At 53.2% G+C, this 23,119-nt stretch overlaps 1 protein-coding gene across 8 annotated transcripts in view; it reads left to right on the forward strand.

Annotated features, from left to right (window-relative positions):
- The window catches only part of HMCN2 (hemicentin 2), a 147,624-nt gene that overhangs the window by 24,302 nt on the left and 100,203 nt on the right, over nucleotides 1–23,119 (forward strand). For all 8 annotated transcript variants that reach the window (XM_072778330.1, XM_072778333.1, XM_072778335.1 and 5 more), the window contains exons 5-15: nucleotides 2,587–2,758; nucleotides 3,393–3,499; nucleotides 4,599–4,719; nucleotides 6,426–6,689; nucleotides 9,336–9,480; nucleotides 9,920–10,041; nucleotides 12,286–12,558; nucleotides 13,666–13,807; nucleotides 14,317–14,444; nucleotides 15,233–15,346; nucleotides 17,921–18,070. In XM_072778330.1, coding sequence (XP_072634431.1) covers nucleotides 2,587–2,758; nucleotides 3,393–3,499; nucleotides 4,599–4,719; nucleotides 6,426–6,689; nucleotides 9,336–9,480; nucleotides 9,920–10,041; nucleotides 12,286–12,558; nucleotides 13,666–13,807; nucleotides 14,317–14,444; nucleotides 15,233–15,346; nucleotides 17,921–18,070 — 1,738 coding nt within the window. The remainder of the gene's footprint in view (nucleotides 1–2,586; nucleotides 2,759–3,392; nucleotides 3,500–4,598; nucleotides 4,720–6,425; nucleotides 6,690–9,335; nucleotides 9,481–9,919; nucleotides 10,042–12,285; nucleotides 12,559–13,665; nucleotides 13,808–14,316; nucleotides 14,445–15,232; nucleotides 15,347–17,920; nucleotides 18,071–23,119) is intronic.

Consider the following 23,119-nt stretch of genomic DNA (forward strand, 5'->3'; position numbering starts at 1 on the left):
AAAAAATATGATCTTGGACATAATCCACAATATCCTCAAATAAAATGAAGAGTACTTCACTGTTAACATCCAACGCCAAGTTCATATTCAAATTTCCCTAATTGTCCTCAATATGTCTTTCGTAATAGTTTTTGTCAAATCAGGATTTAATCAGGGGCTGTGCATTTCATTTGGTTGTTATGTCTGTTAAGTCCTCTTACATCTGGAGCCTTCTACACTTTTTTCTCTGCCACTAACTTATTGAAGAGGCATTAATTGTACAATGTCTTGGGTTCTGGATTCATCTGATTGTTTCTTTATGGTGTCATTGATTTGCTTCTTTCCCCCATGTATTTCCCCTAACCTGGCAGTTAGCTCTAAGGGACTGATTAATGGAGGCCAGTGTTTGGGGCAGAAATATATTATGGTTGGTGCTGTGTGTCTTTTCTGTTGCATCACACCAGGACTAAGTCACGTCTAATTGTGCTGCTATTCCTGACGATAGATTTGGTTCCTGGCTTAGGGTGGTGACAGCCAGCTCTCTGCGTTGTAGGGCCACGTTTTTCCCTTTATGGCTTAAGTGGTCCATGGGGGTAATGCTGCGGCTCTACCTGGACATCCAGTGCCCCATCCACTTTCATCTAATGGTTGTGGCATCTGTGGGGGATGCTTCTCTGAAACAGTGATTTCAATGGGGGTTGCAAAATGATCTCCTAATTGCATCATCTCTTTCATATTTACTAGTGGGCTTTCTTCCATGAAGAAGAGCTCTTGGTCCCCAAAAAGGATGACTTGGTTTTTTTGAAGCGCACACACACACACACACACACCTATTGAAAAGGCAGGGACCATACTTAAATCTTTCTCTTTAATGAAGAAGTTGCCTTCATGGGTGGCAAGTAAGGTTTTATCATTTTGAATTTTGCTTTTCTTTTTTGAGTATTATTATGGGCACTCGGATTCTTTTTTTTTTTTTTCAAATATTTTATTCATGAGAGACACAGAGAGGCAGAGACATAGGCAGAGGGACAAGCAGGCTCCCTTGCCTGACCCTGGGATCATGACCTGAGCCAAAGGCAGATGCTCAACCACTGAGCCACCCAGGCACACAGATTCTATGATTACATTTCAGTTAAGGTCATTGTTCTTTGGGGGCTCTGGCTTCCCCAGATTTAGTTCATGGGAGCTCCCTCAGCCTGGTCCCTGTGTCCTTTTGCTATGTCCCATTCATCTTTGAGAACTTCCTTGCTTTATGGAATTGCTAGTTGTCTCAGGCTTATCTTGTAAATCGCCTGCTCCGGACCTGGAACCAGCCATTTCCCCAAACCGTCCTAGTGGGGAATGGTATTCAGAAACCACTGGGTTATAAATTCATTTGGAATGAATTTGTATATAAATAAAATACTTGCAACTCTCCCTTACACTTGGCTGTAAGAACAAATCTTGGTTCAGCAAGCATTAACATCTTTACTTCTTTGCTTTATCCTGCAAGACACATAAAACAGTTTCACAAGCATGATCCTTTGTGCCAACTCAAAGCTACCAAGGAAGAATTTCTTTGCAGTTCTTTCTGTCCGCACGCAGAGTGCCTTCCACTGGGAAAGTATAGTTGAAAGCCTGGGTGTTCAACTCACTAAGCACTCTTCTTTTCTCTCTGTGGTTACGGTGCTGATTTGCTGTACAGCGAGGTTCGTGTTTCATTTTGTTTTGTTCGAGAAGCATTCTGTGAAAGCCTTAAAGTAACTTGGCCTGGAAGGAGCCCCCTCCTTGTCCTCTTTCCTGCTCTTCTTACTGGAGACTGGGAGGCATGGCTGGTACAAGGGGGAATTGGGGGTGGAACTGAGTGAAGTGTCTGTCAGGTGAATCTGATGGCCCTGCAGGAACACACACAGTGAACAAATGCTTCCTGAACACCCTCTCTGTGCCAGCCACTGGGCTCAGGGCACAGGAGGGGGTCTCTGCCGTCATGGGGGTCCCAGACCAGAGGGGATGAGAGAGAGAGAGAGAGAGAGAGCAGGGGAAGAGGGAGAGGGAGAGGGAGAAGGAGACTACCCCGCCCCCCAAGCAGGGAACCTGACATCAATCCCTGAACCCTGAGATCACCACCTGAGCCAAAGGCAGGGGAAACAGATCAGGAAGAGATTCTATCTTTGCAGTGGACCCTCTCGGTCCTGCTAAGAGAGCTTGGCACCCTGGCAGCAGTGTGGTCTGAGGGCCCACAGGGATGAGGGTGAATGATACTGTTCTGGGGGGACATTCCAGATCTCCAGGTTTCATCTGTGTGTAGCAGGCTTCTAGAAGGCTTCCTGGAGGAAGTAACAGGTGCCATAGAAATTGGCCCTTCCCTCCCAGCTGCCTCAGTTCAGGTGTCAAAGCTCCCAGCCCACAGGTCAGGAAGGTCATGGTGTGTGAATTGGCCATGGTGTAGGGCCCGTGGGAGTGGGGTGGCCTTAGGTGACCTGAAAGCCTATATGCTGCCTAAAACCCAGGGGAGGGTGGGGGGACTGGATTCTGCTGGCAACCTATTACGGATCTGCCTCCAGAGGGTCAGTTATAAGCAAGACCACAGGCACCTGCTGCCATCAGCTCCTCACACCTGCCTCCCAGGTGCTGAAGTGGGTAGAATCAGCAGTCCAGACTTCCAAGGTGCACCTGCTGTCCACGGACCACAAGGAGGAGGGCGAGCACACGTGGAGGATCCCCTTGGACCCCAGCCTGAAGGAAGTCACCATCTCCCTGAGTGGCCCGGGTCCCCAGATCGAAGTCCGAGACCCACTGGGTATGTGCATCTGAGGACTGGCCTCTTCTTTGACCCCGGGGCTGAGCTGGGAGTCGAGGACAGGACAACGAGAGAGGCCCCAGGGTGGCAGGGGGTTTGGACATAAAGCTCTAGGAGCAAGGCGGGGGATGCCAAGTGCAGGGCAGAGAGGGTGCTCATGGCGAGTGAGGAAGCAGGGAGGCTTGTTAGCAGCCAAGCGAGGGGAATTAAGGTAACGACCGTCCCTGGGACACGAGGCTCCTATGGAGTCTTCCCCATATTCTCTCAGCAAATCCCTACAGGGCCTAGCAGGTCAGTCGGAGCAAGAATTAGAGGCATGCCACTGAGATGGGAAACTAGGGTGGAGTGACTTAGGTGGTTCTCACCTGGGGTCAGTGTGATTAGGACCCAGTCACCTGGCCTCATGGTGCCCTGAGGATGTCATGAGTCCCCAGGTACAGCCCACACCGGGAGCTGGGCAAGGGTGGCATGCAGAAGAATGTGAAGGGCCGAGCACCACCAAAGGCCTCTGGCCACTTCCTCTGGGAAGCCCGAGGCTGGTATTTGGAGGATTGTAGGTTCCTGGGGACAGGGTAGGGCCTCTCTCATGGCCAGGAAAGGATTGGGGACTAAGAAATCCTTGGGGGCTCCACAGGGAGGATCCTCCAGAAGGACGAGGGCCTCAACGTGCTCCTCAACATCCCTGACTCTGCCAAGGTTGTCGCCTTTAAGCCTGAGCATCCCGGCCTGTGGTCCATCAAGGTAGGAGGCTCTGGTTCCCAGGGAGGGGGATCGGTTTCACCAGGTAGAGACCCTGTCTCCTTCCTGCCTGTCCTGGGGAGCCTGGGCCCTGGGAAGCTGAGGGCTGGAGCCTGGATGGTGATGTGGACATATCAATAGACTCAAAGGGTCAGGAACAGAGGAGGACTATCCTGCCTTCCACTAGTGAGAGGAAGTAGAGTGATTTGGGGTTAATTAGGGAATTTAAAAAATATATTTATTCATGAGAGACACAGAGAGAGGCAGAGACACAGGCAGAGGGGGAAGCAGGCTCCCCCTAAGAAGCCTGATGTGACTTGATCCCAGGACCCTGAGCCAAAGGCAGATGCTCAACCACTGAGCTACCTAGGCATCCCTAATCAGGCAACTTCTAAGAAGGAGTTGGAGAAACAGCTTGAGTGTCCAGAGGTGGATGACTAATCTGGCTTGAGGTTCGGAAACCCATCCTGTGAAGAATGAACAAAAGAAGCAAGGGAGACCTTGAGGGAAGGATGGCTTAGAGGGACAGGCCTGGCACAGGGTGGGGGGCCTGCTCTAATCTGCAAGGTGCTGGGGTCAGGGACTGGGGGTAAGCTGGGCTCCTGGCAGAGTGTCCTGGGATGGGGCAGGCTGCTGCCTTGGAAGGGTGTGAGGTCCTGCTGGTGGGGCAGACATTTGAAGAGCACCTGCTAGGTGCCAGGCCCTCGGCTGGTGTAGATGCTACAGGCGAAAGGGCAACATGGGCCCCTACACTTCAGTGTCAGCATTTTTGAGCCAAGAGTTCTCATGCCAGTGGGGAAGGCAAGGCAGGGATTAAACATGCAGGAGGCAGATGAGACCATGGGTGTTGGGGGGGGCAGCTGGAAAGGCAGAGCAGCTTCAAGAGTCCCAGTCAGGGCAGTGTCATACCTGGGGCCTCTTCTACTGCATTTGGGGAGCCTAGTGCTGGGCCCCCGGGGAGCAGGGTAGTTGCCTGCGTGCCTGCAAGGGTGGGAGATTCCAGCTGCTGGCACCGGGGGCTGGGCAGGGAGGCCACCTTCTGCCCTGGAGCTGAGGTGCTGGAGTCGGGCACCCTGGTGATGTGGGTTTGGGCCCATGCTAGGTCTATAGCAGTGGTCGCCATTCAGTGAGGATCACAGGTGTCAGCAACATCGACTTCCGTGCCGGTTTCTCCACCCAGCCTTCTCTGGACCTCAATCACACCATTGAGTGGCCCCTGCAAGGTACAGTGCTCCTGACCCCGGGGGTGATGCAGAGCTGCTTTCTGGAGAGGAGGGGCTTGCTTTTGGGAGGTGGGGGAATCTTGGGGGTCAGGCTATGAGTGTGTGGCTAGAATGGGCCCTGCGGAGGCTGGTGGGGTTTGGGAGCCTAGGGGGATGTTGGAGTTGGAGGTACAAGGCCAGTTTTCTGGTTAGAAGCTGCCCACTGGGATCTGGGGTTGCCTGTGTGCCCCATCATGGTTCCATCTGGAGAAGGTTGGGCTCCAGAGCAGGCAGGGGCTTTTGGCCCAGGTTGCCAGAGTTCCATGCCAGAAAATACCATCTGGTGGCCAGATCAGGGGTCCCAATTTATAGTTTGGGAAGTATGATCCCTCACCATGGGGCCATTCAGAGGATTTTGCTGGGACCAGCTCAGAAGGGAGATGGGCAGGGAACTAGACCAGCTCAGGCTAACTCTGGACCAGTGACCGGTGACCAAAATGGTAAATACCAGATTCTTAGAGCTTTCAAGCATGTATTTTGTCTAACATTTGGCATCCTTGTCAGCCCTCAGTTCTGTGCCAGGACTAGCAGTAACATCTTCAAAGTGAAAAGGGGCTGCTTGCTTATTTAGTGCTTGTTTTTCCCAGTAGCGGGAAGGGAGTGAGGCAGGGAAACTTTGTTCCTCTTCTAGAGCCAGGAGAGAAAATAATCCTAAAGGCAGTGCTTGACAACTGGGGAGTCCCTAGGGCCAGTCCTCAGTGGAAGAGGGGGAAGGGGAAGCCATGTGGGATCTTCTTTGGTTTCTGCTTTTGAAAAAGATGTGGGTCTGAGACAGTTTTTTAAAAAGGGGAGAGAAAAACAGCAAACAGCAGTTGGCACTTGGCTTCAGTGCAGGGGCATCAGAGAGTGGGGGAGGCTGTGGTTAACTGGAGTGGTTGCCCCACCAGGGGGAGTGTGCCCTTTGCTGATTGTTGCAACATGAGGATGGGGTCCAGCCCTGACACACATCTTTTTCAAAGGAATCTGGACTTCCAGATTTTTATATGCCCTTTCCATATTGTTCCATGTTTCTTCAAAAAAAAAATGTAATGCCTTTGATGGATCATACCAACCACACCCTCAGTTCCCTGGTTTATGATCTCTAAGACAAAAAAATAATTGTTTGAAAAAGGAAAGACCTTAACCATGTTCCCAAATCAACTAGGGGAATTATGAAACCCGACTCTAGTTCTCTATTTTCTGGACTAATGCGAAAAGTCCATTTTTAATAAGACAGAAAAGAAGATCAATGGGAAGCTGAACAGAGGAGAGAGGATAGGCAGGAGTCAGAGTTCCCAGACTAGCATGTGCCTCACCTAGGCTGGTCCCAGAGCCTGCCTGATGACACCAACCCCAGAGTTAATAGGGGATGGGTGGAGTGGAGAGAAATGCCCTCTCCGAGGTCTACTCCCCGAGAGCCCAGGCCGGAGATGGGAGGTGATGTGGCCGTGGGAAGCCATAGTTTGGATGGACAGTGGCGTTTCAGGACCACGGACAGTAGCAGGCCCCCTCTGTCTCTCCATCCCCAGCAGTAGTTGGCACAGGGACAAGAAGGTGAGGGAGCCTGGAGGTAGGAGGGCCAAGCAGCCTGGGGTCCTGACTGTGGCCTGAGGGTCTCTTCTTGTTTGGGGAGGTTCAGGGAGCCTGGGCAGATGCCCGGAACTTCTTCCTAACCCTTCTCTCTGCAGGGGTGCCCATCTCCCTGGTGATCAATTCCACGGGCCTGCAGGCACCCGGCCACCTAGACTCAGTGGAGCTTTCACACAGCTCAGGACGGTCCCTCCTGAATTTGCCCACGCAACCCCTCTCCAATGGATCCACCTATCAGCTGTGGGGCGGACCGCCTTTCCACGCCCCCCAGGAGCGCTTCTACCTCAAGGTGAAGGGCAAAGACCACGAGGGGAATCCCCTTCTCCGTGTCTCTGGAGTTTCCTACAGCGGGGTGGCCCCAGGCAAGTGATTGGCTCTTACCACTCCCAGCAACCTGGCTCACTGGGAGACCCAGTTCTTCCTGGAAACCTTTTCTGATTGGATGAGATTAGGAAATGTTCATTAAACTTTGATGAGCAGCAAGCTCTGCAATGCATGTTGCTAAATACTGATATGCTTCAGATGTGGCAATCAGGTCAAGGATTTAGTACAAAGCCATCCATCTGTCCCTCCACCCATGCATCCACGCATCCACTCACCCATCCATCTGTCCATTCACCCACTCATGGATCCAAACATCCATCCATTCATCAGTCTATTCACCCATCCACCATCCATCACTTGTCCATGCATCCATCCATCCAAATATATGTCCACTTACCCCCTCGTGCATGCATGCATCCATCCAGATACCCATCTAGCATTCATTTTGTGCCAGTCATGGTGCTAGACACTGTAGGCACAGCGGTGGCGGTGGTGGTGGTGGTGGGGTGGGACAGGGCAGTGAGTATGGGTATGCTCTTCCATAATAATAATCATAATCGTGGTAATACTAACCTACTCACCATTTTGAGCGCCTCTCATGGGACAGTCCTGAGCCAAGCACCTGCCACACATTAGCCCACTGAGTGCTTATATTTCTGAGGTGTGTCCCCATTTTAGAAATGAAGCTGAGGCTGCCTAATTCACAGGGTTGCCCTGAGAGTTCCATCAGCTAATACACATAACAAGACATCTCTTGGGTGCCCTGAGGCTGTGCCCAGGATGTGTGTGTTGTGGGCCAGGGCCCTCACATGTGGCCGCTGCTGTTATTCTTATGCCATTGTGGGCACAGGTCATTTTGTGGTCCTGTCTTTCGTTATGTGTGGCTTCTGCTCGTCTCCTTGGGTCTCACGTCCAGGTCAGAAGCTCCCAGAGCACAGGGCTGAGTTTTTGGCTCTCCAGGTCTGCCTCTGGTCCTGGCCAGGGATATCTGAGTTTACCAGCCAGCAGCTTCCTTGTTGGGCTTTGTTCCATTCTCCTACTCAGTCCCCTCTTTCTCAAGGTAGTGGCCTGGGGGGAGCTCACAGAGGTGGATGTCCCTGACACCACATCTTCTTTGCTGGGGATCTCTTGACAAGGGGACAAGGGGCAGACTCCTGTCTACTTCAAGCAGGGATGCAGGAAGTGCACTCAGGTGCCCACAGTGAGGTGGAGGACTTTGAGAACCCAAGTAGGGCAGGGTGGGGGCACTGGGGACCCCTTCTCTCAGCCTCCGGCTTCCACTCCTCTGCTATGGTCCCTGGGCCCCTCTTCCCTTGGCTTTTATAACCTCGAGAAGGAATTTTCAGAAAAGAATTTCAGCAGAGGAAGTAACAGCCTCTGTTTCTCTCTCTCTTCTGTTCTTTCAGATGAATCCAAGGGGTTGGGGTTTAGCTCAGGCTTGTGTTCTTCATCTCAGCTCTAGATTAAAAAGTGTGTGTGTGTGTGTGTGTGTGTGTGTGTGTGTGTGTGTTGGTGAGGCTGGGAGAAGGGAGGTGGTTTGGGGTTTTGTTTCCTTCCCCATCTTCTAGGTCTGGGAAGCTGGGAGTCTGGCCGAGAGCAGGGGCTCTGGGTTTGGAGACATGGCGGGTGGCAGGGCTGGGCCTCGGGTCCCTGGGCCCATTGAACTCATGGAAAATGGAGCCCGAGCCGGCCTCACAGAGGCTTCCAGGGTGTGTGGGTGAGTGGTGGCTGCTTTGCACACAGCTGAGGACGTGGCTGGATGGTCCGACATCCCTCTCCCCTGGGATGTGGCAGGGAGCCTGCAGCATGATGTCACCCACCGCCCTCCCGCCCCCAGCTCTGGGCTCGGAGGACGTCTGGTATTGTCTCACCCACGGAGCATCTCTGGTGGGGATGGGGGGAAGCGGGGAGGGCAGGACGAGAGCTGAGCATACGCCCGCCATCCCTCAGCGAGGCCCCAACAGCGTTGACCCTGCGGGGGAGTTCTCAGACCTTCCCCCTGAAGTGGTTCCAATAGCCAAGGAGAGAGAATGTCTCACCCCAGGAGCAGGGAGAGGTGTGGGGGGTTGTCTCACAGGGCCCCCGCGGGGCTCATCACAAACTGAGATTTCATTGAAGTGTCTTATCTTAAAAATGCGTGTGAACTTTGCGTTCACAGCCATGCTCTAGCTTTGCTTATTTTTTAAAGAAAGGCTTTCTTCCAACATCCTTGGGTGAAACTGACTGTCCAGGCAGATGAGAGGCCTGGAAGCCTGGAGAGCCCAGTCTGGGGAACATTTCATCAGATGTCAGGACTGTTCTGACTTCCACGTCCTGGGTAGTGGAGAAGGTGGTGGCGCAGACTGGTCCGTCTTGGCTGGTCTTCCTGCAAACCACAGGAAACACAGGAGCTCATCCCAAGGGAGCTTGCCATGCCATGTGCATGTGCCAAGTACTTCCCATGCCCTGCCTCTCACCAACTCCCCAGACGGCCTGGTGACGTCAGTGCCAGGATTAGGCCCATTTTATAGAGGTGGAAACTGAGTTTACAGGGGTAAAGCAACCTGTTCTTGGTGACCACCAAATGGCAGGGCCAGGGATGGAATCCTGGCCCCCTGGCTCAGCCCTGCAGTCTCTGCATCACTGACAAGGGCAGGCTGTGGGGGCTACAGGAAGGGGTCCTTACTGCTGGGCCCTGCCTGCAGGTGCACCCCTGGTCAGCATGCCTCCTAGGATCCATGGCTACCTGCACCAGCCCCTGCTGGTCTCCTGCTCTGTGCACAGCACTCTTCCCTTCCGGCTACAGCTGCAGCGGAATGGAGCCAGACTGGGCGAGGAGAGGCACTTTCAGTGAGTGGATGCTGGCCGCAAAGTATTCCCAGCCCTGGGGGTCTGAGGGGAGTGGGTGGCAGGAGAAGGACCATGGTCTTGGTCATATTGTTCCCCTGGGCACCTTGCGGCATGGCCCGGGATGGGGGAGTGTGGTCTGCAAAGCTCCCACTGCTGCTGTGGTCCTCCTTAGCTTCTGAAACACTCAGTCCATGCAGGGCCCAGCTCTATGGTGTCAGGGCAGGAAGGACTCACTGAGGCCCTCCCCCTCCTGGATGAAAGTCAAGGGCTCAGTGACGGAAAGGGACTTGCTCAAAGTCACATAGAACTGGCTGACTCTTCTTACCAAGTCTCCAAGAGGATTTGTCCCCTCTGGGCTGGGTTTAGGGGCTGGACGAGGCTGGGGGACCCTGGCTGAGGTCAGTGGGATTGCGTGCTTTCAGCTGTTCTGTATTTGCAGAGTATCGGGAAACAGCAGCTGGGAGATTCCACGGGCCTCCAAGACCGAGGAGGGGGTGTATGAGTGCACGGCAGTCAGCAGGGCTGGGACCGGACGAGCAAAGGCCCAGATTGTTGTCACAGGTCTGTCCTTTCGGACCCGTCCTTGTATACCCTCCCTACCCCCTTCATGATTTTTCCCTCCCCGGGTGTCTCCATCTGTGGGGGAGCCTGCCAGCCAGCTGCTGAGGACTGTCCATCACCCAGAGTCCACTGCCCACACTGCCACCTGCCTCCTGGCGCCCCATTTGGGCCATCACCCAGGAATGGCCTGTGGATCTTAGATGGAGGAAGGTGGAGAAGCCCAGCTAGGGTCATGCTCTTGTCCGCTAGGCCCTTTCTGGGCCACCATCCATATGGAAGTCCCCCCACCCTTAATGCTTCCTGGTCCCTGCCAGGATGGCACCATCCAGCTCAAGAAGATTGAAGATGCCACAGACAGTCTCAAAATGAAATAGGCTCTGTTTATTTATTTTTAAAGATTTTATCTATTTAATTGACAGAGAGAGAGAAAGAGAGAGAGAACAAGCAGGGGGAGCAGCAGAGGGAGAGAGAGAAACAGGCTTCCCGCTGAGCAGGGAGCCCGATGTGGGACTTGATCCCAGGATCCTGGGATCATGACCTGAACTGAAGACAGATACTTAACCAACTGAGCCACCCAGGCGCCCCGGTTCTGTTTTTTAACTCAGAAATCTAAACTGTCTTGAAAAGAAGAAACGGAGCCCTAGAAACATGGAAATACTAGCCAGTCTGCAGCCTCTAATCTCACACAGACTCACCGTGCTCCTTGCAGGAAGGTTAGGGGAGTACAGACAGGCAAAAGAAGACCCAGATAACCTGTAGCCTTACTCTAGAGACGACCTTAGTATTATACATACGGACACATATGACAACCTGGCTTTTTATCATCTAACAGTATAATGTGTCTGTGAACATGCTTCTATGGAATGGATGAATTTTTACTTTTTTTTTTTAAAGAAAAACCCAATTTTTTAAAAGATTTTATTTATTTATTCATGATAGAGAGAGAGAGAGAGAGAAAGAGAGACTGGCAGAGACACAGGCAGAGGGAGAAGCAGGCTCCATGCAGGGAGCCCGATGCGGGACTTGATCCCGGGACTCCAGGATCACGCCCTGGGCCAAAAGCAGATGCTAAACCAGGGCAAGAGCCACCCAGGGATCCCCACTTTTTTTTGTTTTTTTATTAAATTTTTTTAAAAATTATTTATTTATTTGGGGGATGGGAGGGACAGAAGGAGAGAGAGAGAGACAGAATTCCAAGCAGATGCCCCATGTGGGGCTTGATCTCACCACCCTGAGATCACAACCTGAGCCGAGATCAAGAGTTGGCTGCTTAACTAACTGAGCCACCCAGGCGCCCCATGTTTTTCCTTTTTAGAAGTGATAAGGATAGAAAAAGAGAGCAGTATAAGGAAATGTGCACACCCAGTCTATAAAAATTATTAATCACTAAAATTTTGCCATATTTGCTTTCTCGTTCTCTGGCTAAACTATTTTAGACTAAGTTGTAGGCATCCTGATGTTTCAGGATTTATCTCTCTCTCTCTTTTTAGAAAGTAGATTTTCCCATATAATAAAGATTTTTATGATCACGCCTAATAAAATGAACAGTAATACCTTAATGCTATTTAGTTTGGCTGTAGTCAGACTTTCTCATTTGCCCCAGAATAGTATTTCTGGCTGGTTTCTACAATATCAGTTTTCGGGGCTGTGAAGCTCACATGCTCTTTGGGACATCAGGTCACTGGCACGTGTGGGCCAGCGTGGATCCAGCTTCTTCCTTGCCAGTTCTCAGGCCCACATCCCTGTAGATGTCTCTGATCGTGTCACTTATGCCTTTTTCCTATCACAACAGTGTTTTTATTAGCTCTTGCCTGCTCTGGGGGCAGTGGCCTCAGTGCTATGTTTTGGCTGTGTTGTATCCCTGCTATTTGCACAGAGAATAACTCTGGACTCATTACTGTTTCCCCCCCTAAGGGTGACTTCCAAGGCTCTGTCCCCCAGGGTGGAATTACTGGCTGACGGGGTGAGAAGAGTGGTGTAGATCTTGTTACATATCGCACTTGGCTGTCGTGTGAAAAGCACGCACACACCACGCAGCCCTCGCCGGGTGTGCGATGCCAACGGAGAATTGAGGGGAACGGGCCCTCCCTAAGGGTGCACCATCCCAGGATGGTGAGCAGATGTTCTTCACTGCTCTGCTGGCCACCGGGTCCTAAAGTGTCCATTACAGGGCGGGCCTCTGGTGGCAGGAACCCCCCGCCTGTGTCAACCCCTCTGCATCACTCTTCTATTTTGTCCCTTCAGACCCCCCGCCGCAGCTCATCCCCGCCCCCAACATCACCGTGTCCCCGGGGGAGACCGCCATCCTGTCCTGCCAGGTCCTGAGTGCGGTCCCCTACAACCTGACGTGGATCCGGGACTGGCGAGTCCTGGCGGCCTCAACAGGCAGAGTCACCCAGCTAGCCGACCTGTCCCTGGAGGTCAGCCGCATCACCCCCAGTGACGGTGGGCGGTACCAGTGCATGGCCAGCAATGCCAATGGGGTCACGAGGGCGTCCATCTGGCTCCTGGTGCAAGGTGAGGCTCTGCCTTCACTGCTGGCTGTCCTTCCAATTTAACCCAGTCCCTAGCGCTGATCCCCGGAGCCTGCCCATCCGCGCCTCTGCCCAGGCATCACGTCTGGCAGGCAGCCTTTGTCCTGTCAGTGTCTTCTGAATGTTCAGAGAAAGAGGATTCTATAGCCTCCTAGCATAGGTTTAGTGGTTCTCACTGTTGGAAAGTTCACCCTGATATTTGGCCTAAATTTCTAGTGCTATAGGCCAAGCCGGTTTCACTGTGTCCTGTATTTCCCATGTCGTGGAGCACCTCCATTGGCCCTACCCCCTATATGTAGGGCAGGGATGGAATCCGGGAAACTTCTGGAAGTCCAGATACCACAATGTGCTTGGCAGGGGATGGGTGGCAGTGACCAGATTTTGGGGGCGGGGGCACAGAGAAGGCTGTGGAAAGAGCATCCATCTGGGATTTTCAGGACCTGGGTGTTGCCTTGGGTCCACCCAGATTTAGACAGATCCTTCTCTCTGGGCTATTTCCCCAAATGTCAAAGTGAGCATGTTGGGACAACTGTTCTCTCTTCCGCCAGCAAGTCTTGGTTGGTTGCCTAGAGTGTGTTGAGAAGGATTCTGAGGCCCTATCTAGGCCCTGCCATGTCCATTAGTTATGTCTGCCACTGATATGGGAGGGGCCTGCTTACCTTTTCTAGATGAGTTGGCTAGTGGGGTCTGTTTGAGTCTGACTAGCCTATTATACTATGAATTGAACCTGAGTTTGGGGCCAATACTCAGGCAGGCCTTAGGGTCCACCCAGGGCCACTGGAGATGACAGTTGTCCCCAGCCCTGGCATCTGCCTATCTGCCTAAGCCTCCCCAAGATGCTGAGCCCAGAGCAAAACCCCAGGGAGCTTGAGGCTCTCCCAGAGGCATTGGGAAATCCACCTTGTGCCTGGTCAGCCCCAGTTCTCAGGAAAGCCACTCCTAGGGATTCAGGCCCTTTGGGGCCACCTTTGCTTCCCGCATCGGGCCAATCTGTGACTTTGGGGTTGGAGAGGAGGCTGGAGCTGGGCTCCTGGGACAGCATGGCTGCTCCGACAGGCTCTTTCCCACCTGTCCCCTCTTGATACTGCAGAGGCCCCACAGGTCAGCATCCACACCCAGTCCCAGCACTTCTCCCAGGGAATGGAGGTGAGAGTGAGCTGCTCGGCCTCTGGGTACCCCACACCCCACATCTCCTGGAACCATGAGGGTCATGCTCTGCAAGAGGATAGCAGGTAAGGGGCCCAGGACAAGGGGCTCTGGGGGTGGGGGCAGAAGGACTGGGTGAACAAGGACTCCTGGGGGTACGCCTCTGGGCCTCCATCTTTTTACCTGTAAATGGAGTGGGGGGAGTGCGGAGCAGGGAGAGGGTAGTATTTGCCTTGCCTTCTTCCTGGGATCATTTGAAACTCAGGAGCAAGATCACTTTGGAAATATAACGGTACCTTGTAGGAGCTCAGGAGTCAGGAGTTATACTAGAATCCAACAGACCTGTTTTTGCCACTCGGGCTGTGTGACCTTGGGCAAATCGCGTTACTTCTTTGAGCCTCATGAATTAAAAAGGACAATCTATGTAAAGTTCTGAGCACACAGCCAGGCACAGGGCAGGCGGTCCATATAAAATGGTGGTCACTAGTGATGTCATTAATTAATTTGTTATTGATGATGACTGAGGTAGTCCTCATGTGACCTGACCTGACCAGCCCCTTGCTGCTCAATGTGTTGTTTTTTGGCATGACTCCAGAATTCATGTGGATGCCCAGGGAACCCTGATCATTCAGGGCGTGGCCCCAGAGGATGCTGGGAATTACAGCTGCCAGGCTGTTAATGAGGTCGGCACAGACGAGGAGACCGTCACCCTCTACTATACAGGTACTTGGGCCCCGGGCATCTCAGAAGAGCCTCTTCTCTTCTCTTTCTCTTTCTCTCTCTCTCTCCCTCCTTCCCATCCACAAATGCTTGTTGAGCATCTACTATGTGCCAGGCACTCAGGGGTACAGCCGTGACACAGGGTCCCTGCCCAGGTGAAGCTTATAGTCTAATGAGGAGGCACAAAACAAACAGGCAAACAGTGGTACTTTCGGAGGGTCCTCTGAGAGCATAGGGCAGGGTGACATGCAGGTGGGGATGAGGGAGACACGGCTACACACAGGACCAGCCAAGGCTTCCGTGAGGAGGGGATGCTTGCCAGAGATGGGAATGCGAAAGTGCTCCAGCCAGAGGGACCCAGTGAGGCAAAGGCCCTGAGGTCAGAAGGAGTCTGGAGTGCTCAGGAGGCTGCAAGAAGACTGGTGTGGGGAGAATGGGGGGTAGTCGGGGGGCAGGGATGGGGGAAGGATGGGCAGCCCCTGGAGGGTATTTTATTTAGGACCTTGTAGGGTTTTGGCTTTTATGATAAATGTAATGAGAAACCGTGGGCACTGGGATGGGTTGATTCTAGGAGTGACTGGCTTTCATTTGAGGCCCTGGGTCAGAAGCTTCTAAGAAACCAACAGTGGCTCCATCTTTCTGGTTCCTGCCGATTAGGGGGATGGGGAGGAGGCAGGGGTTGCAGTTCCTTCTCTGTCCTCGCCCTCCCCACACCCCGCACTGTGAAAAGCTGCAGTGTTGCCCTAGGGAGTCTGTGAGTCCCAAGTCCCCCATCTGTTCTTCCCACGCAGATCCACCCACAGCCTCCGCTGTAAATGCCGTGGTGTTGGCCGCCGTCGGGGAGGAGGCCGTGCTGCTGTGTGAGGTGTCTGGGGTGCCCTTGCCCCGGGTCATCTGGTATCGAGGTACGTCAGGTGGGGAAGGAGCCTGGGAAGCTGTCCCCTCTGGGTCCCCCCACCTGGAGACTCAGTTTTCCAGAACAGTCATGAGAGGAGGGGCACTGCGAATGGGGTATCTGGGAGGGCTGGCCTGTTCTAGCAGCACCCCGTCCCCTGGCCCAGCATCCACACGGCTCAGCGGTGAGGAGCAGGATTTAGAGTAGGCGCAAGTGTAAATTCGGGCTCCCCCCTGGGTGACAGCGGGCAGGTGACCTGGCATCGCTGAGCCTGCTTCCTTATCTGGGACACGAGGACCATCAGATAGGTTAGCTGTGTGAGGATGAAATGAGGTCACATAAGTAAAATGTTTGAACAAGCCTGGTGCACAGAGTGGGCTTTGTGTGTGTGTGTGTGTGTGTGTGTGTGTGTGTGTGTTTAAGATTTTATTTATTAGAGAGAGAGAGAGAATGAGTGGGGTGAGGAGCAGAAGGAGAGGGAGAAGCAGGCTCCCCGCTGAGCAGAGAGCCCAATACCGGACTTGATCCCAGGACCCTGGGATCATGACCTAAGCCGAAGGCAGACGTTTCCCTGACTAAGCCCTCCGGGCCCCCCCGGGTTGGTATTTTTAGTGACAGTGACAGTGATATGCTTAGCTGAGGAACAGGGACTTTATAGTACCAGGGTTGTTCTGAGGCTCTCTTGAGTTCATGGCTGCTCCCGTCTTGCCAGGAGCAGAACACTAGCTCCGTCTCAAGGGTCAGCTACTCAGGTGTGTTGCTACCTGGACACACTCTACCTCTCGTGGCACCTGTCTGTCACCTTGTCAGAGCCCACCTTGACTTTGACACAGATGCAGCTCAGAGTGTGAGCATTTTGTGCAAGGCCACCGCTGGATGGCAGAGGGCTCGGGACTCCTGAGTGCTCATGTCTCTCCTGCCCCAGCCGAAAGCCCGCCCCAGGGCCCCTTTATAAAAGGGCCTCTCTCACTGGAATATTATTCAGACTGGAAAAGAAGTGGAATTCAAATTGTAGGGATGCCTGGGTGGCTCAGCAGTTAAGCATCTGCCTTCAGCTCAGGGTGTGATCCTGGGGTCCTGGGATCGAGTCCCACATCAGGCTCCCTGCATGGAGCCTGCTTCTCCCTCTGCCTGTGTCTCTGTTTCTCTCTGTGTCTCTCGTGAATAAATAAATAAAATCTTTAAAAAAATTGGGCAAGAATGTTGATAGAGTTAACACCCCTGAACCGTACTCTCAGAAGTGGTTAAGATGGTAAATTTTGTTCTGGTTTTTTTTTCCCCACAACTGAAAAATTGTTTTCACTTGAAAACAAGGGATGAAATTCTGAGACCAGCATGGATGAGCCTGGGGGATGTGATGTGGGATGAGATGAACCAGACACAGAAGGACAAATATTCTATGATTCCACTCATGTGAGGGACCTAGAAGAGGGAGAGGTGTAGGGACAGACAGGAAAACAGTGGGTGCCAGTGGCTGTGGGCAGAGGGACTGGGGAGTCTGTTCATCGGGGACAGAGTTTCAGTTTGGAAAGATGAGAAAATTCTGGAGACGGATGGAGGGGATGGTTGCACAATAATGTGAACGTGTGTAATGTCTTTGAACTGGACACTCAAAGTGCTTAAAATGGCAAAGTTTTGTGTTATGTACATCTTACCACAATAAAAACAATAACAGATTAAAAATTAAACTAAAATTGGGGATCCCTGGGTGGCGCAGCGGTTTGGCGCCTGCCTTTGGCCCAGGGCACGATCCTGAGGACCCGGGATCGAATCCCACGTCGGGCTCCCTGGTGCATGGAGCCTGCTTCTCCCTCTGCCTGTGTCTCTGCCTCTCTCTCTCTCTCTCTCTGTGACTATCGTAAATAAATAAAAAAAAAAAATTAAAAAAAAAAAAAAAAAGCAAATCTTTAAAAAAAAAAAAAAAAAAATTAAACTAAAATTTACAAAATAGGTCGGAATTGGAAACCTGGGTGTAGACAACAGGTAGTAGAAATGAGGGAGGCCTCGGGGTGGGTTTCGGGATGAGGCCTGAGAGAGGCAGTCGTGACTGGGGTGTGCTGATCCCAGGGTGACCTTACACTCCCCCCAAGCTGATCCAGACCTCAGGCTGGGGCTGGGACAGAGGATGGGGGGCCAGCAGGGAGGCCCAGACAAGGAGTCTGTGGTGCTGAGCCTGTTGGATGTAGGGGGACAGTCTAAGCCTCACTCCTGCTCAACAGAGGGGCTCAGGGAAAGCCCCCAGCAGGGAGACTTAAAACTTTTATTTTTAATTGGTAAAAAATACAAATAACAAACTTTACATCTTTACCATTTTTTAGGGATACAATTCGGTAGTATTAAGTACATTATGTTGTTCTACAGCCGTTACCAGCGTCCGTTTCCAGAGCTCTATTCCTCACACAAAACTGAAACTCCATCCCCATTTAATAACAGGGGAGGAACGTTTTTGGGGAGGAACGTTCCCCCCATCCAGCACCTCCCAGACCTCAGCCCAGGGCAGTTATGGGAGCCCGAGGGTCAGGAAGGTCCAGCAGTCCATGGCCACTGTGGGCACCTACCTGATACTTTCCCATCTTTGGTCCAGGGGGTCTTGAAATGATTCTGGCCCCTGAGGGCTCCAGCTCCGGGACGCTGCGGATCCCAGCAGCTCGGGAGAGGGATGCTGGCATCTACACCTGCCGAGCTGTCAATGAGATGGGCGAAGCCTCTGCAGAAATCCGGCTGGAGGTTGGACGTAAGTGTATACCTGTCCCCACCTGCAACCCTACCCCCTTGGCCCTGCCTCTGAGCAGGGAGGTGGGCACTCCACCGTGTAGAAAGCCAGCGTGGAATCTGTATCATGTGGCTCTGGAGCACGTGAGACCAGGGACACGGTGCCTCTTACTGTATGACAAATGGCCCCCAAACTTTGTGATTTGAACAGCAAGCATTTATTAGCTTCCAGTTCTGGAGGGTCAGGGGTGGGGAGTGGCTTGGCTGGGTGGCTGTGGCTCGGGGGCTCCGATGGGATTGTGCTTAATGCTTTAGCTAAGGCTGTGTCATCTGAAGGCTTGACTGGGGCTGGAGGAGCCAGTCTGGATTCACTCGTGTGGCTGTTGGCAGGACGCCTCTGTTCATTCTCCATGTGGGCTTTTCTAGAAGCTTCTCCAGACATGGTTCCCATGAGCAAGGGAGCTGAGAGAGAGAGAGAGAGAGAGAGAGAAAGAAGAGAGAGGGAGGGAAAGAGTGAGAGAAAATCTAACAAGGGAGTTGCAGTCTCCATAAGCAGCCAGTCTTGGAAGTGACATATAGTCCCTTCTCCTATATTCTGCAGGTCACACAGACCAACCCTGGTACATGGTGGGTGGGAGGGGCTACTCAAGTGTGTGTGTACCAGGAGGCAGGGGGCCCTGGGGCCACCTTGGAGGCTGCCTACCACAGAGACTATTTGGTTCAAGCTCGGCCACTGTCATCCCTGAGACCTGAGTTCTTGCCTTGTCTCCATCACTTACCATCTATGTGCTCTGGTTGAGTCACTGACCCTCAGTTTCTCTGTCTGTAAAATGGGGCTGATCATGCCAGGGGGCTGCTGTGAGGGGCAGTGAAATCAGGCATATAGCGCTTAGCACAGGTTTGGCCCCTCTCAGGTGCTTAACAAACAGATGGGTGATTAGCCCCTTTGTACAGATGGGGAGTCCGGGTTCTTCTGTGGCTGGCCCACGGCCTCGGCCATAACTGTCGTGACATCTGAACCCCAGGCCTGCGCCCTGGACCCTGGGAATGGCTCGATGTTGTGGCCACAGCTCCTCGGCATGCTAGGTCAGGACAAACTGGGCTCTGAGGGGTTTGCTGTGGCCACGGTGGGAAGGCCAGGTGTTGGGAGCTCTGGGGAAGCACGGAGACCCAAGAATGTGCTTGTCGAGGCTGGTCAGGCTGGCCAAGGGGCTCCCCAAGGGTGGTGGGCAGCCCTGGGTGGAGCAGGCCCTGGGAGTAGGGGGCTCTGGCCCTGAGGACAATGGTGCTTGTTGGGGTTGGGTCCTCCCAGGCTTGGGGGCCCCTGAGCCCCCACTTGTTTGTTCTATCTCTCACTTGTGCCTCCCACACGCAGTCACTGGGTGGCCACCACCACCCACACGATGGCGGGTGAGACTCGGCATCTGCTTTCATGTTACTCTTGGTGTCAGGGTGAGAGGCAGACAGACAAGTGGAATACTCAAAGTAGCGAGCATTTGCAAGTGGTGTTCATGGGGAGCTGCTGCTGCCCCAGCCAACACTGGGGTCTGGGAAGGCTTCCTGGAGGAGGTGATGTCTGAGGTGATCCCAGAAGCCATCAGTCAGGTGATGAACCGGGGAACAGTGTTCCAGACAAAGGGAACAGCATGTGCAGATCTCCCCATGGCAAGAGAAGGGAGCCAGGGAGTGAGACAGAGCAGGGGGCAAGGGTGCCCAGGGGCGACCCTGTGGAGCCAGTTTACAGCCCCTCCCTGGGTTACTGCAAGGGTCACCTGGAGTCTGTGGGGAGGCTGTGGGTCATGCTCAGCCTCAGGAGCCCGGCACAGTTTGGGCTTTTGTCATCCTGTGGAGGTGGTGGGAGTTGTTAGGGCGGAGGGTGATGTGCTCAGATTTTCCCTGTGGAGACTGCACTGTGTGGCTCGCTCTTGGGTGGGGAGAGGTGGGTGTGGAAAGCTGCCGGCTCAGAGTCTGATAATAATAAACATCTAAGCCAAGATTTCTATGAAATTTGCTATGTCCCAGGGCCAGCTCTAAGCTTGTTTCATGTGCGAATGTGTAAACCTCACGACAGCTCTTTGAGGTGGGTTCTGTCATTGTCTCCTGTATACACGGGGAACACAAGACACAGAGAAGTTAAGTGACTTGCCCATAGGCCACACAGCTGGTGAGTGGCAGAGCTGAGATCCGAACCCAGGGTCCATCTGGGCCTTTAGCTCCTGGACTTCATCCTGACGCTCACAGCAGGATTAGAGAGGACGTTGCTTCCCCACTTGAGCCTCGGCTTCCTGGTGTGCAAAATGTCTCTGGGAGGCTGTATGAGTGCGAGGTAAGGAAGGCCTGGGGCCTGGTGGATTCTGATCAAGGTCGTTGTCATTGTTAATAGTAGGTTCTGGGTGAGCAGAGAGGGGGCTCCAGTCTTGGCTACACTTGGCACTGTTAGGGGAATCACCCTTTGCTCCATGTCTGATTTCTTTTCAGCAGTGCCTTATTTCTTTGGGGCCCAGGCTGACATGCCTGCTGGTCCTGTGCCTTCACCTGTCAGCGATTGACCTTAGGGTGGATTCCCAATGTCGGAGGAGGAGGAGACAGCTGGCATCCCAGAGGCTGGCTTCTTGGCCCACTTGGCCATGGGTGGCCTTCGGCTTTAGGTCACGGAAGGGGTGGACAGTGGCCCAGCCACCTGTGTGTCTGGGGAGTGCTGGTCTGGCAGCAGTGGTGGGAAATCGAATTTCCTGCCCATCTGGGTGGCAGCTGTGGCCCAGCCTTCCTCGCCAAGCCCGCAGAGCCTTCCAGGGCAGAGGACGGCCAGGCGCTGTGCCCAACGCCTGCTGTTGGGCTGGGAACTGGCTTCCTGGTGGTGTTAGGGAAGGAGGGTGGCAAGTGCCTGTGTTAGGGGACCCACCTGCAGGGCACCTTTGTGTCACCTCTGGGCCTGGCACGTGGCGCACTGCAGTCCCTGATCCAGAGCCGGGCTCTAGTACTTATTTTGCCGAGTTATTTACCTCCCTGAGCCTTCTTCCTTTTGCCAGCTGTGCAAAGGGGTGACAGTAATAGAGCTTTACTCATAGGGTCCATGAGAGACTTAACGGGAGAATGGGCTTCGTTCAGCATTTGAATGGAATAAATACTCAACACGCTGGCCACCCCAGGGCCAAGGAGGCAGCGTGATTCATCCCGTGGCTGGTGACTGGGGTCCAAAGCAGGTGCATCCTCCCCAAGCTCAGCACCCTTTCTGTTCCCGGGGAACAGCCTGCTCAGAGCTAAGTTATCTGTACCTGCTGGATTCTCATTGAGGAAGAGAGGATGCTCATTCTTCTGTTGCCTCATTTCGGCTCCTGCCTATGACAGGTGTGGCCAGCGTCTGGGTGGCTTTTCCATCAGGCACAGCAGGCGTGGACCAGGGCCTGTGATAGTTCTAGGGCCCCAGGACAATGCTCTGATTTTAATTTCTTTTAAAATCAGAAGGAAAAAGGGAAAAGAATAAAATCAGAAGGAAACAATGGATAACAGCAAATAAATGAAAATGAATCTAGCCTGGATTGTGTCTACCTTTATGTTAATGTGGTCGTAAAATAGAATTGTTAATATTTTTTTAAGGCGAAAGAGCCCCACAAGAGTCCTCCCACAGCCCTGGCTGTGGGGCTGCAGCTCCGGTCCCAATTTTAGGAGCCTTCCCAGGAGGGGACTGTGGAGACCAGTCACAGGGACCCTGGCATTCCCAGGAGGGGGCTGTGGACCCCCAGTCACAGGCATCCTGGCATTCCCTCTGAACACAGGGCCTGTGGAGCCAGTTTACAGCCCCTCCCTGGGTTACTGCAGGGGTCACCTGGAGTCTGTGGGGAGGGGACCTAAAAGAACAGGGGGCTGAACTTCTGATGAGGCTCTGGGAAGCACACTAGGTTGGGAGCCCAGCCCTCTCTGACATGCTGCAGGACTCTGGGCTGGACCTGCCTCTGGCCTCAGTTTCCTCCCTGCAAATGAGGGGACCAGTGGGCCTTCAGGTCTGACATAGAGGATTCTGGGGTCCTGCCTGATTTGGGGTCTTCAGTGAGGGAGGGGGCGGGGGTATGGCTATGCCAGAGGCTGAGTCAGTGTTTTCCGGATGGGATCTGAGTCTGGGATTTGGCTGCTTTAGTTTTCACCCCAAAGAGAAGGCAGAAAAGGTGGGTGCAGCTCTGGCTGAAACAGAGACCAAGGGACTGCTTCCAGGACACCGAGGGACACAGGGGTGTGGTGGTGAGAGCCTGGGCCTTAGCAGCAGCCAGACCTAACTCTGAGCCCACCTCTACCTTTGAGTTTGAGCTGTGCCCTTGGACAGCCTCCTTCCTCTCTCTGACCTTCAGTTTCCTCATCTGTAAAATGGGGTTGTCATAACATCCACTTCTTGAGTTTAATGGGGCCATCGATGAAATTGTGTTTCAAAAAGCACCAGCACCATCACCTGTCTTTAGTAGGCATCCCAAATGCTACCTTCTGTATGTATTATTTGCTATTAAAAGTCGGCTACCCCTTTCTTGTGGGAAGTTCAAGTCTGAGAGGAGCCTGGAGAAGAGAGTGTGCTTTGTAATGTCCCAGAGTCTGGAGATGAAGCTGCGCTGCTTGGTGGCTAAGGAGGGAGGGGTCACGAAGCAGATCTGGCTAGATGGAGTGGGCAAAGGCAGGCTCTGGGGGTATCTGGCCCTGGAGCTGAGCCTCAACTCTGCCCAGCAAGGGAGGATGTTGCAGTCATGCCTCCCGGGCCAGGGCTCTGCAGGAGCAGTGATCCTGTCTGAGGCTTTCTGGGATTCTGGGATTCTTTCTGGCAGCTGCCAAGCCCCAACAAGAAAGAGAGGCGTGCGGGTGGTGTCTGAGGCTGTGTCCAAGACTGCTGGGTCCTTGCAGTGATTTTCCAAGTTGTGTTTATATCTCCTTGGAACATCCCTAATCCCCAGGCCAGGAGGGAAATTTGATGTCATGATTTGGATGGATGGGGGAGGTTTCTGGAGGGAGGCGGGCAGAACAAAGAGATGGAGGATTTTCCAGGGTGTTGGATGCCAGGGGTTAAAAAAAGGCTGGTGGACCTTCCTGGTCA

This window comes from Canis lupus, chromosome 16 (assembly GCF_048164855.1).
Source record: "Canis lupus baileyi chromosome 16, mCanLup2.hap1, whole genome shotgun sequence".
Lineage (NCBI taxonomy): Eukaryota > Metazoa > Chordata > Mammalia > Carnivora > Canidae > Canis > Canis lupus.